Source organism: Wolffia australiana, chromosome 17 (genome assembly GCF_029677425.1).
Source record: "Wolffia australiana isolate 7733 chromosome 17, ASM2967742v1".
NCBI lineage: Eukaryota > Viridiplantae > Streptophyta > Magnoliopsida > Alismatales > Araceae > Wolffia > Wolffia australiana.
The window spans coordinates 436,736-451,099 of NC_135851.1; the positions used below are offsets into that span (position 1 = coordinate 436,736).

General features: G+C 41.7%; 2 protein-coding genes across 3 annotated transcripts; one reads left to right on the top strand and one right to left on the bottom strand.

The window, feature by feature from the left end:
* The first annotated feature begins 896 nt into the window (after window positions 1–896).
* Window positions 897–3,719, top strand: LOC144714438 (40S ribosomal protein). 2 transcript variants are annotated; one of them, XM_078589181.1, is made up of 3 exons: window positions 897–1,124; window positions 3,145–3,283; window positions 3,476–3,719. In XM_078589181.1, the coding sequence occupies exons 1-3, from the start codon at window positions 977–979 to the stop codon at window positions 3,555–3,557; spliced, it is 369 nt and encodes a 122-aa protein (XP_078445307.1). In that variant the 5' UTR covers window positions 897–976; the 3' UTR covers window positions 3,558–3,719. The 2 variants fall into 2 exon arrangements, with proteins under 2 accessions (XP_078445307.1, XP_078445308.1); XM_078589182.1 differs by lacking the exon at window positions 3,476–3,719 and having other exon boundaries at window positions 899–1,124; window positions 3,145–3,370.
* A 1,172-nt stretch (window positions 3,720–4,891) lies between these two features.
* On the bottom strand, window positions 4,892–8,496 carry LOC144714635 (putative polygalacturonase). The gene is made up of 5 exons (XM_078589421.1): window positions 8,307–8,496; window positions 7,199–7,501; window positions 6,797–7,095; window positions 6,647–6,717; window positions 4,892–5,517 (listed from the first exon to the last, which is right to left on the bottom strand). Exons 1-5 carry the CDS (start codon window positions 8,322–8,324, stop codon window positions 4,892–4,894), a joined length of 1,317 nt encoding a protein of 438 aa, XP_078445547.1. The 5' UTR covers window positions 8,325–8,496.
* Between the last annotated feature and the right edge of the window lie 5,868 nt (window positions 8,497–14,364).

A 14,364-nucleotide genomic window follows, 5' to 3' on the forward strand; every position in this document is an offset into this window, starting at 1 on the left:
GGGAGAGGGAGAGAGAGGGAGGGAGAGAGGGGGTGTGAAAGAGAAAGAGAGGATGAGAGAGAGATAGAAAGAGAAAGAAAGCTGAGAGTAGGAAACGGCAGACATCATCCGTCATGTCACATGTCACGGTGACTGCAACATGACGGATGACATGATGGAGACGGTGACAAAATTAGGGGCCCGTGACGGTGACCGATGACGAACTGGGCGTGATAGTGACGCGACGGTGACGGGGACCTCGGACGAGTGACGTGACGTGACTGCCGTCACAGATGACGGCTGTGACAAATTGTTAAAAATAACCAAAAAGCTATTAAATCATTAGATTTAAGCTTTTCGACGACCGAGATTTTGCCACGTGACGTCGCTAACTAGATTTATTGGCATATTGTAGAAAAGTCCCTGCATTAGTTTGCTGCAAAGGATGCCGCCCAAAGATAATTGGAGATATGCCCATCCAATTCTCTCTCCTCCGCATGGTTGTTTTTCCCATCACACGCGACGGTGACGCCGTCTGGTGACGAGGACGTGACAGGGACTTCGCAAACCGTGACAGTGATGCAAACGTGACGGATTTTTCCAAAATCCTCGGACGTGTGACGGGACGGTGACGGTGATGGATTTTTCGTCATGTCACCGTCTGTCACGGATCATCATCCATCCCGTCACGTCCGGCGTGCCGTTCCCTAGCTGTGAAAGAGAGAGAGAGAGAGAGAGAGAGAGAGAGAGAGAGAGAGAGAGAGAGAGAGAGAGAGAGAGAGAGAGAGAGGGAGGGAGAGAGAGAGAGAGGGAGAGAGAGAGAGAGAGAGAGAGAGAGAGAGAGAGGGAGGGAGAGAGAGAGGGAGAGAGAGAGAGAGAGAGATGTGACGATTGAAAAATGGGCATAAGACTGAGAAACACCCATTTGAGTCTTTAGTTTTCCACAGGGGCACAGAGAAGCGAGGCGCCGGGCACTCACCCCCGTGCACGGAGGAGGATGGCGCTTCGGAGGGCGTTGGGAATGTCGGACGGGGAGCTCATGAGGGCCGACGCCAAGCCCTGCACCAGACTGATGCGCCACACCGCAGCCATCTTCTCCGTCGGCGGCGCCCTCGGCTTCTGGGTCCTCTGCAGCCTCCACTACGGTGCCCGATCCCTCTTCTCACCCCTCAAAATCTTCAATTTTTTACTTCTTCTGGGTCCTCTGCACGCATCTCTTCCTACCCTTCTTCTTAGTTTTCTGATTACTAAAACCAGAAAATTCTCCGTTTTTTTTTCAATTCTCCGTTTTTTCAGGATAGGATAGATAGATCTTCAATCTTCAATTCTCCGTTTTCCTCTCCCTCTAAGCCCAATTCGTGTCTACCTCTCTCGATTTCTCCTTTTCTCCGTCTTTCGCTTTCTCTCCCTAGCTGATCACGGCTACACTCTGCCCTAAAAAAGGTTCGACGGCATCTAAACTGTTGGCTTCATTCATAGCTGTTTGATTTTAGATTCTTGAAAGAAAATCTTCTGCCGGACTCCATTTTTTGTGTCTTTGCTAAGGTATGCCTTTCTTAGGGAGAGAAATGAGAAAGAATGAAAGAGAAATGGAGTTCATGTCTAATTTACTCGTTAATTTACTCATTGACTGTGGTTTCTATCTCTGAATCTATATGTCTGCATATATACATTCATCTGTCTGCACAGCTCAATGGAGGCATGACAATTTTTTCTATGCTCTCTCTACCTTTTTCTCTCCACGTCGTCGGATGCATGAACATTTGCTCTGGATTTTATGGCCTGTAATTTTTTTTTCATTTTCATCTCTCTCTCTCTCTCTCTCTCTCTCTCTCTCTCTCTCTCTCTCTCTCTCTCTCTCTCTCTCTCTCTCTCTCTCTCTCTCTCTCTCTATATATATATTTACATACATATATACATATATATATATATATCTATATATATATATATTATATCTGTATATCTATCTATCTTTCTATCTATCATTTCCGAGAAAAAACTTTTAAGGGTTACTCGAAGATAACCATTTTTTTCATTTTCATTGCCATGACCAACTCTCTCTCTCCATCTATATATCTTTTAAAAGAAAGGATCTGGGTTCCTACAAAATAACTATTTATCTATCTATCCTATCCTCCATCTGTCTATCCACCCATCTTCTCACTTTATAAATCTCTGTCTAGCTATCTATCTATCCCTCCATCCATCCATCTTCTCGCTCTACAAATCTATCAATATATCCCTCCATCCATTCGTATTCTCACTCTACAAGTCCCTATCTATCAATATATCTATTCCTCCATCCGTTCATACTCTCACTCTACAAATCCCTATTCATTCATATTCTCTACAAATCCCTCCATCCGTTCATATTCTCACTGTACAAGTCTCTATCAATCTATCCCTCCATCCGTTCATATTCTCACTCTACAAATCTCTGTCTATCAATCTATCTATCCCTCCATCCCTCCATCTTCTCGCTCTACAAATCTATCTATATGTCCCTCCATCCATTCGTATTCTCACTCTACAAGTCCCTATCTATCAATATATCTATTCCTCCATCCGTTCATATTCTCACTCTACAAATCCCTATTCATCCCTATTCATTCATATTCTCTACAAATCTCTCCATCCGTTCATATTCTCACTGTGCAAGTCTCTATCAATCTATCCCTCCATTCATCCATCTTCTCACTCGACAAATCTTTGTCTATCAATCTATCTATCCCTCCATTCATCCATCTTCTTACTCTACAAATCTGTCTATCAGTCTATCTATCCCTCCATTCATCCATCTTCTCAGTCAACAAATTTTTTTCTATCAATCTATCTATCCTTCCATTCATCCATCTTCTCACTCTACAAAATCTTTGTCATCAATCTATCTATCCCTCCATTCATCCATCTTCTCACTCTACATATCTCTATCTATCTATCCCCCCATTCATCCATCTTCTCGCTCTGCAAATCTCTGTCTGTCTATCTATCTATCTATCTATCTATCTATCTTCCTTCTCACTCTACAAATATCTATCTATCTGACTATCCATCCATCCATCCATTTTTTCACTCTAGAAACATCTGTTGAGAGCTGGGATTCACAATGCAAGAAAAATAAAGGAATGAGGTTTGTTTGTTTGTTTTGACGGGGGGGATTTGAAGGTCCGAGGACGACAGCTCCCAGGATTCTGAGATGGGCAGCTTGCGGCGCCGCCTCCACGAGCCTCTCCACTGCCCTGTTGGTCCGCCTCTTCAGCCCCGAGTGCGAGCCTCAGAACATCGCAGCCTTCGACAAACCCAAGTAGCTCTATCTCTCTCTCCTCTCCTTTCCCCTCTCTGTAGTTTTTGCATTAGTGAGCCAAAAAAATCATTTATCTCTCTTGCCCAACATCAAAAGTGATCCATGTTATATAGTGACCGAGTGAGAGAAATATCTAGAGGGAGAGTGCAACTCTCTTCTTCTCTTCACTCCTCTCTTTCTCTCTCCTCGCAGAAATTATTGGATTAGTGAGCTCCAAAAATCATCTATCTCTCTTGACGGCCAGCTTAAGAGATTCAAGTTACAGAGTGAGTGAGAGAAATATCTTGAGAGGGAGATGGAGGGTGCAACTCTCTTCTTCATTTCACTCTATCATTTCTTGCTGTAATTATTGGGTGAGTGAGCCCAAGAACTCTTCTATCTCTCTTGACCAACAACTTAAGTGATCCAAGTTACAGAGTGGGTTGAGTCAGAGAAATTTCTAGAGAGATAGGGAGAGTGCTACTCTATTCTTTACTTCACTCCTTCCTCCCTCTCTCTCTATCTCTATTTATGTATCTATCTCTCTATCCTCGCTATAATTAGCCAAAAAACTCATCTATCTCTCTTGGTCAACAACTTAAGTGATCCAAATCACAGAGTGAATTGAATGTGACCAAATTCCAAGAGAAATAGGGAGAGTGCAACTCTCTTCAACTCTCTTCAATTATTGGATTAGTGAGCCAAAAAACTCATCAGTCTCTCTTGGCCAACAACTTAAGGGATCCAAGTCATAAAGTGAGTTGAATGAGACAAAATTCCAAGAGAAATAGGGAGAGTGCAACTCTCTTCACTTCACTCCTCTCTCTCTCTCTCTCTCTCTCTCTCTCTCTCTCTCTCTCTCTCTCTCTCTCTCTCTCTCTCTCTCTCTCTCTCTCTCTCTCTCTTCTCGCGGTAATTATTGGATTAGAGAGCCAAAAAACTCATCCATCTCTTTTACCAACCTCTTAAGTAATCCAAATGACAGAGTAAGTGAGTGAGAGAAATGACAAGAGACAGATAGAGAGAGAGAGAGAGAGAGACAGTACAATTCTCTTTTTCACATCACTCATCTCTCTCTCTGCCAAATATTGAATGAAAATCATGGTTTATAAAGACAGTCGAACAAAACTTCCCAAAGGAGGAGACGTACAAACTTGGGAGATTACCCATGACCATCTCATCTCCTCTTTCTCTCCCATCTCTCTATGTATATTTATCTATCTCTCTATCTTATACAGATATATTAATATGTATATGTATTATGTCTCTCTCTCTCCTCGCTGTAATTATCAGATTAGTGAGCCAAAAAACTCATCCATCTCTCTTGACCAACAGCAAAGGTAATCCAAGTGACAGAGTAAGTGAGCGAGAGAAATATCAAGAGAGACAGTACAATTCTCTTCTTCACTTCATTCATCTCTCTCTCTCTCTCTCTCTGTCAAATATTGAATGAAAATCATGGTTTATAAAGACAGTCGAACAAAACTTCCCAAAAGAGGAGACGTCCAAACTTGGGAGAGTACCCATGACCATCTCATCTCCTCTTTCTCTCCCATCTCTCTACGTATATATATCTATCTCTCTATCTTATCTCTCTCTATCCATCTATCTGTCTCTCTATCTTATCCATTACCCTGCACTGAATCCTTGGAAAGAGCAAAAGTCAACGTCGCCGAGCGAGTAGCAGGCGGCGGAGCAGTTGACCGGAATGGGCTTCCTCAGCGGCGGGCAGAGCTCCGGCGAGACCCCGCCGGAAAACCCATCGCTGTAACGGCACCGCCACGGCGGCGCCGCCGTCCCCAACAGCGCCACTCCGGCGAAGCAAATCTCCCTTATTCTCCCCCCTTCCACCCCCTCCACCACGCCCGCCCTCGCTATTCTCACCCCCACCACGTCTTTTATCGTCACGCCCCTCACCGGCGGGCCGGCGGCGCCGCCGCCGCCGACGATGGCGAAGGCAATGGCCACGTCGGCCATGGCGACTCCCGAGATGAGCACGTTTTCCACGTGGCCGCCGGCGGGGGCTCGCACGGCGACGCCGACGTGGGCGGCGGAGAGGCGGAGGGTGTCCACGTGGACGGTGGAGATTGCGCCGGAGATGCCGCCGCCGATGGCGATGCCGCCGCCGGAGCCGTCGATTCGGCGGATGGTGATGTTGGTGCTTGCTGCGGTGGCGTTGCTGTTCTTGAGGAGGAGGATGAGGTCTCCGCCGGCGGTTATGTTGCAGTCCTCTATGCACACGTTTGAGCTCGAGTCTGCATGTGTTTGAAGCTCATCAGCCATTGATTATCGAACCGATATCTCTATCTCTCTCTATCGTCTCTCTCTCGTGTCTCTCTCATGTCTCTATCATTTCTCTCTCATGTCTCTCTCATGTCTCTATCATTTCTCTCTCATCTCTATATAATCTCTCTCTCATCTCTATATAATCTCTATCTATCATCTCTCTCAACTCTATATCATCTCTCTCTATCGTCTCTCTCATCTCTATATCATCTCTCTCTATCATCTCTCTCATCTCTATATCATCTCTCTCTACCATCTCTCTCTCATCTCTATATCATCTCTCTCATCTCTATACCATCTCTCTCTCATCTCTATATCATCTCTCTCTCATCTCTCTATTATATTTCTATCATCTCTCTCATCTCTCTATCATCTCTATCATTTCTCTCTTCATCATCTCTCTCTATCAATTCTCTATCATCTCTCTCTATCATTTTTATATCACCTCTCTTGTCCATTTGCCATCCAGAGCAATCTTGCTGTCTCCCCGTCTCCATCCCAATCTAACTTTCCCTCTATAACTTTGCATTTCACAATCTCTCTGACATCCGTTTGATGCATAGAGAACTCTTGTTGTCTCCCTATTTCCCCTTCAACCTTCTTTACTCTCTCTGTCTAACTTTGTATCTCTCTCTCTCTTTTCTGCACTGACCCCATCGACTCCTCTCTCTCTCTCTCACCGATTTGCCACGAAGAGAAATCTTGCCGTCTCCCCATCCCCCTTCCATCTATATTTATTTAATTTCTCTCTCAAAGTCAGTGACCCTTTCTCTTTCTAACTTGTATCTCAGTCTCTTTCTAGGATTAAACACATTGACTCCTCTTAACCCATCTCAATCTTTATCATTCATCTCCATTAACCCATCTCTCTTCACCGTTGACTCATCTTTCCCTCTCTCTCTCTCTCTCTCTCTCTCTCTCTCTCTCTCTCTCTCTCTCTCTCTCTCTCTCTCTCTCTCTCTCTCTCTCTCTCTCTCTCTCTCTCTCTCTCTCTCTCTCTCTCTCTCTCTCTCTCTCTCTCTCTCTCTCTCTCTCTCTCTCTCTCTCTCTCTCTCTCTCTCTCTCTCTCCACTCTCTCTATCCCTTTCTCTCTCTAACCTGAGGCGATTCCATTGGTGTTGGGGGAACCAGGAGGCGCAAGGATGGTGACGTTCTTGATGAGGACCTGGCTGCGCCACCAGGGAGAGAGAAAGTCAACGATTTGACTCTTGATGTGGAAAAGTCAACGAAATTGCCAGAATCGCTGACCTGCAGTCAACAGGGTGGATGGCCGCGTTCGGCGGGTCCCGGAAAGTCAAATCTGATATTATCACCCCTGTTGACCGGACCAGCTCTACTAGATGAGGGTGGCGGAACTCGGCGACGCCGCCTTGTAACCGATCCCACCACCTTCCCCCCTGGCCGTCTACAGTTCCATTGCCATTTGGAACAACCCGGCGGGCCCCCGTCAACGCATCCCAACCGTCCCTCGGCTGACCACTGATCACTACATCTGTGAGATCTGAGCCGTAGATAAGGCTCCTCTGACCTGTCCAGTCAAGGGGATCCTGCCCACGGCAAAGTCAGCGCACTTCTGGGTCAACGTCAGTGAAAGTCAACGCTAGTGAAAAAAGTCAATGATTGTAGAAAGGGTCAACAGAGAGGGCTAACCGTTGACCCAAGAATGATGGCGCCGTCGTCGAGGGAGAGTGTGAGGTGGCTGATGAGGGTGAAGCTGCCAGTCAACCAGGCACCGGCGGGGACGAAGAGCTGGGCGCCGCCTTTGTCGGCGAAGGAGCGGAGATAGAAGATGGCGTTTTGGAAGGCCTTTGTGTTCATAGTCAATCCATCGCCGATGCCGCCAAAGTCGGTGATCGACACGCGGTGGGGCCGCCGAGGGTTCGGCTTCCCCTCACCGCAGATGACGGCACCTCTGGCGCCAAGAAGAAGAAGAAGAAGAAGAGAGCCCACGATCTGAAGAACAACCAAGAGAGGTTAGAAATGAGAGATTGCTGATGGAAGATTTTAGACATGGTAGAGAGAGGGATGACAAGAGAGCGGAATGAGAGGTTGGCTAGACTTAGTCAACAGCAATCTGATGTTTATTTTCATGAGTCTTGATTTATGTGGGTATACGTATATATTGAAAGAGAGAGGGAGAGAGAGATATAGAGAGATGAAAATGAGAGGTGTACATGATTCGCCTACTGATAGATGGATTGATGGACGGATGGACGGACAGATAGATATAGGCATAGAGAGAGAGAGAGAGATGGGCCGAGAGAGTGAAAGTGAGAGAGAGAGAGAGATATACGAGTAAGAGAGAGAGATGGCGAGACACAGCAGTATAGCGAAGAAGAGAGAGGTAGCGAGGGGAGATACAGCGAGAGAGAGAGGGAGAGATGGAAAGATAGAGAGAGAGAGAGAGAGAGAGAGAGGAAGATGGAAGGAGTGATCGAGAGAGATGGCGAGTGAGAGAAAGATATAGAGAGAGAGATAGCGAGTGAGAGATAGAGAGATATACCGAGTGAAAGAGAGAGAGAAAGAGATAGAGAGAGAGATGCAAGACAGAGAAAGAAGAGAGAGCAATCTCATCAGATCCTACTGCAACTCTCGAGAATGTAAGAAAGAAAGGAATAAGAGAGACATAGCGAGTGAGAGATCTAGCTATAGAGAGAGAGAGAGAGATGGCGAGACAGAGAGAAAGAAAAGAGAGAACAATCTCATCATATCCTACCGCAACTCTCGATAATATAAGAAAAGAATCGGGAAAACTTACAGCCGAGAGCTTCGCCATGGATCCGAAGCTCCTCCCCTTCGCCGTAGATCAAAGAGAACGAAATAGGAAGAAGAGAGGAGGGATCGAGCTCAAAATCCCTCAGGAACGAAGAAGAACACGGCCATGAACAGGTAAGACTGCTTCCCCTCTCGCCGGAATCCCTTAAATGTGAGAAACGGAAGAGGGAAGTCCGCTGGACTGAATGAAAACCGGGAAAGTGGTTGAAGGGCCGGTCAATTATCGACCGATAGTCTCTACAGCGAGTAGAACCCACTAAATTTGGAATCGAAACGGGGGAAAGAAGACCGGCAATAACGGGAATTAATGCGGGCCCTGAATCAAAGTCTGAATCTTTTTTCACGGGTTGGGCTAGTTTTTTTTTCCACTTCGCGAGAGATTTGGATTCTCTTTTGAAGCTTCCGAGTGTCTTTTGAATTATCGCTCTCGGGGGTTGTCCTTTCCTGCAAATATGGTTATTTGTGACTTTAAGGAGAGGTCCCACAAAAATTAATATATGTATAGCCAGGGATGGAGAAAACGAGATAGATAGATAGATAGATAGATAGATAGACAGATAGACAGATAGATAGTTATATAGATAGATAGTTATATAGATAGATGGATAGATAGATAGATGGATAGATAGATGGATAGATAGATAGATAGATAGATAGATAGATAGATAGAAGCTTTCCTTTCAAGTACTTAGGATGCTCAATTTTCACAGGTAGATCCAAAGCATCTTACTTTGAGCATTTGACTACAAAAATTACAAAGAGGATAGAGGGATGGAAAGGAAAACTTTTGTCTGTAGGAGGTAGATTGACTCTTTTGAATAGTGTGCTAAATAGTTTTCCAATCCACACTCTATCAGTATATGATCTACCAAAATCTATATTGAAGTCTATCAAGAAGCATCTCGCTACATTTTTTTGGGCTGGAAACCTTCAGAATCATAAAAGATCATGGATAAGTTGGTCAATGGTATGTAGGCCATATGCAGAAAGGGGACGAGGCATTCGAAAGGTAGAAGATATACTCCAAGCACTAAAAATGAAAAGGGTATGGAATCTTTTAAATAACTCCTCTTTATGGAGTCAATTAATAATTGCCAAATATGGTCACATAGAGGACTGGGCAGAGCACTCAACTTTACGGCATTGTATTAAATCATTGCATAGTGTATGGTTACAAATGATGCCTATCATTCAATGGGAGGTTGGAAAAGGAAACATCGATGCTTGGAAAACCAATTGGACAGGATTGGGAAGACTTTGTGACATAGGAAATATCTCTCGTGAAATATGCAATTCCTCTGTTGCTGAATTTTTGGGACAAAATTTGGAAGAACTATTGAAAAGAGCTAGATTTCCCGAAGCTTATATTCACGCAATTAAGCAGAAAAAAGTCAGTCTCTCAGACCGTGATGATAAACCAATCTGGACTATAGAAAATTAAGGAAAGTTTTCCACAAAATCAGCTTGGGCATTTTGCAGGGATAGTAATGCAAAATCATTGTTATTCTCAACTATTTGGAATAAAGTCTTACCCACAAAAATCAGTATCTTCATGTGGAAGCTTCTCCATAATAAACTTCCTCTTGACAAAAACTTCCAGAATGTAGGAATCAGTTTAGCCTCAAAATGTGTATGTTGCAATAATTGGCCTCAAATAGAAGACAGATTACATCTTTTCTTCAATAGCCAAAGTGCCAATAATACATGGGACTGGTTTTTAAATCAATGGGAGTTGCCAGAAAAAAGTACAAAGACATTTGGTGGTTGGTTTCAATTCTTTTGTAAAAAATCCATCAGGGAATCAAAAGCCCAAATATTGAAAAGAAACTCTTTCTTTACAATATTGTGGGAAATTTGGAAGGAACGAAATAATGGAAAATGGAAAGGTCAGGTTTTGAATGAGGCTTTCAGATATAGGCTTCTAAATACAATCAAGTACATGGATAGACAAGTCCAACCAAAGAAAATCACGTGTATTCAAGAATTAAAAAGTCTGAAAAACTGGGGGCTCACCGAGGGACCAAAGATTTATATACATTCTGTTAAAATAGTCACATGGCAGAAACCTCCAACGGGTATTCTCAAGCTTAACATTGATGGAGATTCTAAAGGCAATCCTGGAGAAAGTGCAGGAGGAGGAGTAATCAGAGATGAAAGAGGTTTCGTGGTAGCTGCATTTTCAAAAGACTACAAAGTGCAAACGAGCATGGTAGCAGAAATCAGAGCGCTTTTGGATGGACTAATACTATGTAGAAGTCTAAGAATAAGGAATATAATTGTTGAAACAGACTCACAGTCACTGGTTGAAATGGTACAAAAGCAGCATTGTGCCATTTGGAAAGAACAAAAAAGATGGAATAAAATTTTAAAACTGCTTGAAGGGATACCGACAATCAAACACATATATAGGAAGGGAATTCAGTTGCAGATGCTGGCTAACCATGGCATTAGGCTAGGTAGGAAAATATTTTTTCATCTATGCAGGAATTACCACTTTCATGCAAGGGGCTATCAGGACAGAGCAGATGGGATTACCATATCTTCGGCAAACTAAAAGATCGAGAAACCTTTGTGAAGAAGTTCAATCAAATTTAAGACATGAAACTTGGCATCAAAATTCCAAGGTACGCACTTTTATGGACCAAGTACATTCATAGATTTCTATGCGCTGCTTTATCTTAACACTAATGTTTAGATATTTAGACTCAAAATTATTATGGATGGCAAAACTTTTTAGTAACATCGAATGCAATGAAAAGAAAATAATGTGCTTGAAATCAGAGAGGAAAAAAGATTTTCTAACCTTTTTGGACATGGAAGCTACTTCCACCTTTGGTTTATTAGGACCGAGGATTTTTTGATGCATCTTCTCAAGAAGTTACTAGCTAAGTACTCAATGATGCAACCCACCTATCCGGAAGTGACCAGGAGAACCAATACCAAAGTCGGGGGGGAGAGAGGAGCCAACAACGAGGTCTCACCATAAGCGTTCAAGCAATCAACAAAGGCAAACCAAATGACTTGGAAACAATACTTCACAGTCAAAGTCAATATTGAAAGATATTCAATTGCGGTCAAGAAAGGACAGAACAACAAGGAAACAACAACAAAATCAAACTCAAAGCCGAACTTGATTTGGAATTATATTCAGCTATGATCAAGAAAGATCAAGACAACAAGCAGACAACAACAAATGGATAAACTTTTCTACAAAAAGCTTGAAAGTTTGCACCAATAAAAAACAGCAGGAATCAGTACAAGTATCAAAAGATGACAATGAGGGAAATGTACAACGGTTTGTGGATTATTTTCAGAAAAGTGTTGAAACCATCGTATGAAGATTCTCGATCTCCCGAGGAATGTGATGCTAATCCCCATCACCACCGGATAGTGTTGGGCCAAATCAAAGAACAAAGAGCGACACATCTTTAAGGGTAGTGCATCAACATATCATTGTACCCTAGGAGACCAGTGGAGGTGGTTTGTATTGATCCTGAAGGCATGGAGAAACTATTTTTATCTCAGATTTCAGCACATAAATCATATATTGATGTAAAATAATTATGTTAGCATTTCTTTTAGAAATGATAACATAATTAAATGATACTATAATTTCTTTAAGAAAACCAAAATTAAAAAATGGGATACCTATCTTGCATCTTAAAGATTTTAAATTTTCTTATCTATATTCTTGTTTATGAACTAACCAAAATTTTATTGAAGTTCAAGGTTAGCCTTGAGACATAGCTTGATAATTTCAGAAATAGGTAAGAATTACAGCACCGCAACGTCCCAAGAAGATTTGGTTGAGTCCAAGCATCCGCGGTGATCGAATACACTTTAAATACGAACCATAGGGAACAACCACGACATACAAGAGAAGACAACAGGAAAAGAACGTGACAGCCAACAAATGAACCCAAACATCAACAAAATGAGGAAGGAAAATCTGACAAGGAAAATGATTAGATTACTCTACTTTGGTTTTAGCTGAAGGGAAAAGAAACAGGGGAGATGCTGCCAAATATTTTTTGATTTTCTATCCCATCTCTCTCAGGTGCTTGACATCTGGTCAGCTCCAACAAACTGATGTACAAATTTTTATATTTGATGAGATTTAAATAAATAAATAAAAAGATAGATAGATAGATAGATAGATAGATAGACAGATAGACAGATAGATACATAGTTATATAGATAGATGGATAGATAGTTATATAGATATATAGATAGATAGATAGATAGATAGATAGTTATATAGATAAATGGTTATATAGATAGATGGATAGATAGTTATATAGATATATAGATAGATAGATAGTTATATAGATAGATGGATATATAGATAGATAGACATATAGATAGATAGATAGATAGACAGACAGATAGATAGATAGTTATATAGATAGATGGATAGATAGTTATATAGATATATAGATAGATAGATAGTTATATAGATAGATGGATAGATAGATAGATAGATAGACATATAGATAGATAGATAGACAGACAGATAGATAGATAGATAGATCGATAGATAGAAATGCGTCCGGTCAAAGAATAAATAAGCATAAAAGTGCCTTTTATGTGTCTGGGAAAATTTCTACTCGGCGACTAATGGACATCAAAACCATAACATCTTTCAATCAAGGTAGTTTTCCATTTCAGTATTTGGGATGTCCTATTTTCACAGGACCAGCAAAATCGAAATATTTTAATGGTATTCTCACAAGTATCAGAAAGAAGCTTGATGGATGGAAAGGTAAATTGCTTTCGCCCGGAGGCAGAATTATTTTGATAAATCATGCCCTAAATAGTATTCATATTCACGTGTTGTCTGTTTATGATGTTCTGAAAAAATTGATTGACTCATTACATTGAATCATGGCATCCTTCTTATGGTCGAGTACTGGGGACCAAAAGAAAAGTCATTGGATGTCATGGTCAAATATATGCTACCCTAAAGAAGAAAATGGCCTTGGACTCAGAAATATTGAAGACATTGTGAAAATTCAACGCATGAGAAGAGCATGGAATTTCCACAGAACAACATCACTCTAGACCAACTACTTAGAGCAAAATTTGGAGATTGGGATCAAATCAGATAGACTCGATTCATACCTCAAAGAATAAAAAATTTGAAGAATTCATGGCAGGAGATGCTTGAAGTCATACAGTGGAAAGTTGGAAAAGGCTTGATAAATGTCTGGTCCTCAAATTTGACTAGTTTGGGGCCCTTAAATAAACTACCAGGATATATCTCCCTGAACCCAGGCTTTAAAGTTAAAGATCTGTTATCTCAAGATTGGGAATGCATTCTCAGAAATAGTGGAATCGCAGAAAACATTATTTCAAGGATCAGAGAGGAAAATTTACAATTAACACAAAATCAAGATATAGCCATTTGGACTCTAACACCACACGGTGAATTTACTACAAAATCTGCATGGTAATACTTTCGTTCAAAAAAGCCAGCCAATCCCATGAGCACAGCCATTTGGAGAATACCTCTCCCAACAAAACTAAAGTTCTTTATATGGAAGTTGGTGAACAATATAATACCATTGGATAAAAACGTTCAACAACTTGGTATTCATACTGTTTCAAAATGTGTATGTTGCATAAAAAATCCTCAAATAGAGGATCGAGAACACTTATTTTTTGTTGGAGAGTGGGCAGAACACACATGGCACTGGCTACTGAACAAATGGGCTATTCACATAGATCCAAATATTTCTTTGATACCATTATTGAAGCACCTTTTATTAGTCCATATTACAGAGAGCAAAAGTGTTATCCTCACCAAATGTTCAATAGTGATATTATTGTGGGAGATTTGGAAGAAAAGGAATCAAAAGAAATGGGAAAATGACACAGTTGGTTACTGGACCATTATACAGAAACTACAACTATGGATTAAAAATTTAGAACCTCTTATAAAACCTACAAAGATTACATCTAGAAAAGAAATCCTACGCTTGAACAACTGGAAATACATCCTGGAAAGTTAGTGTATAATCATGTTATTATTTTTACCACAT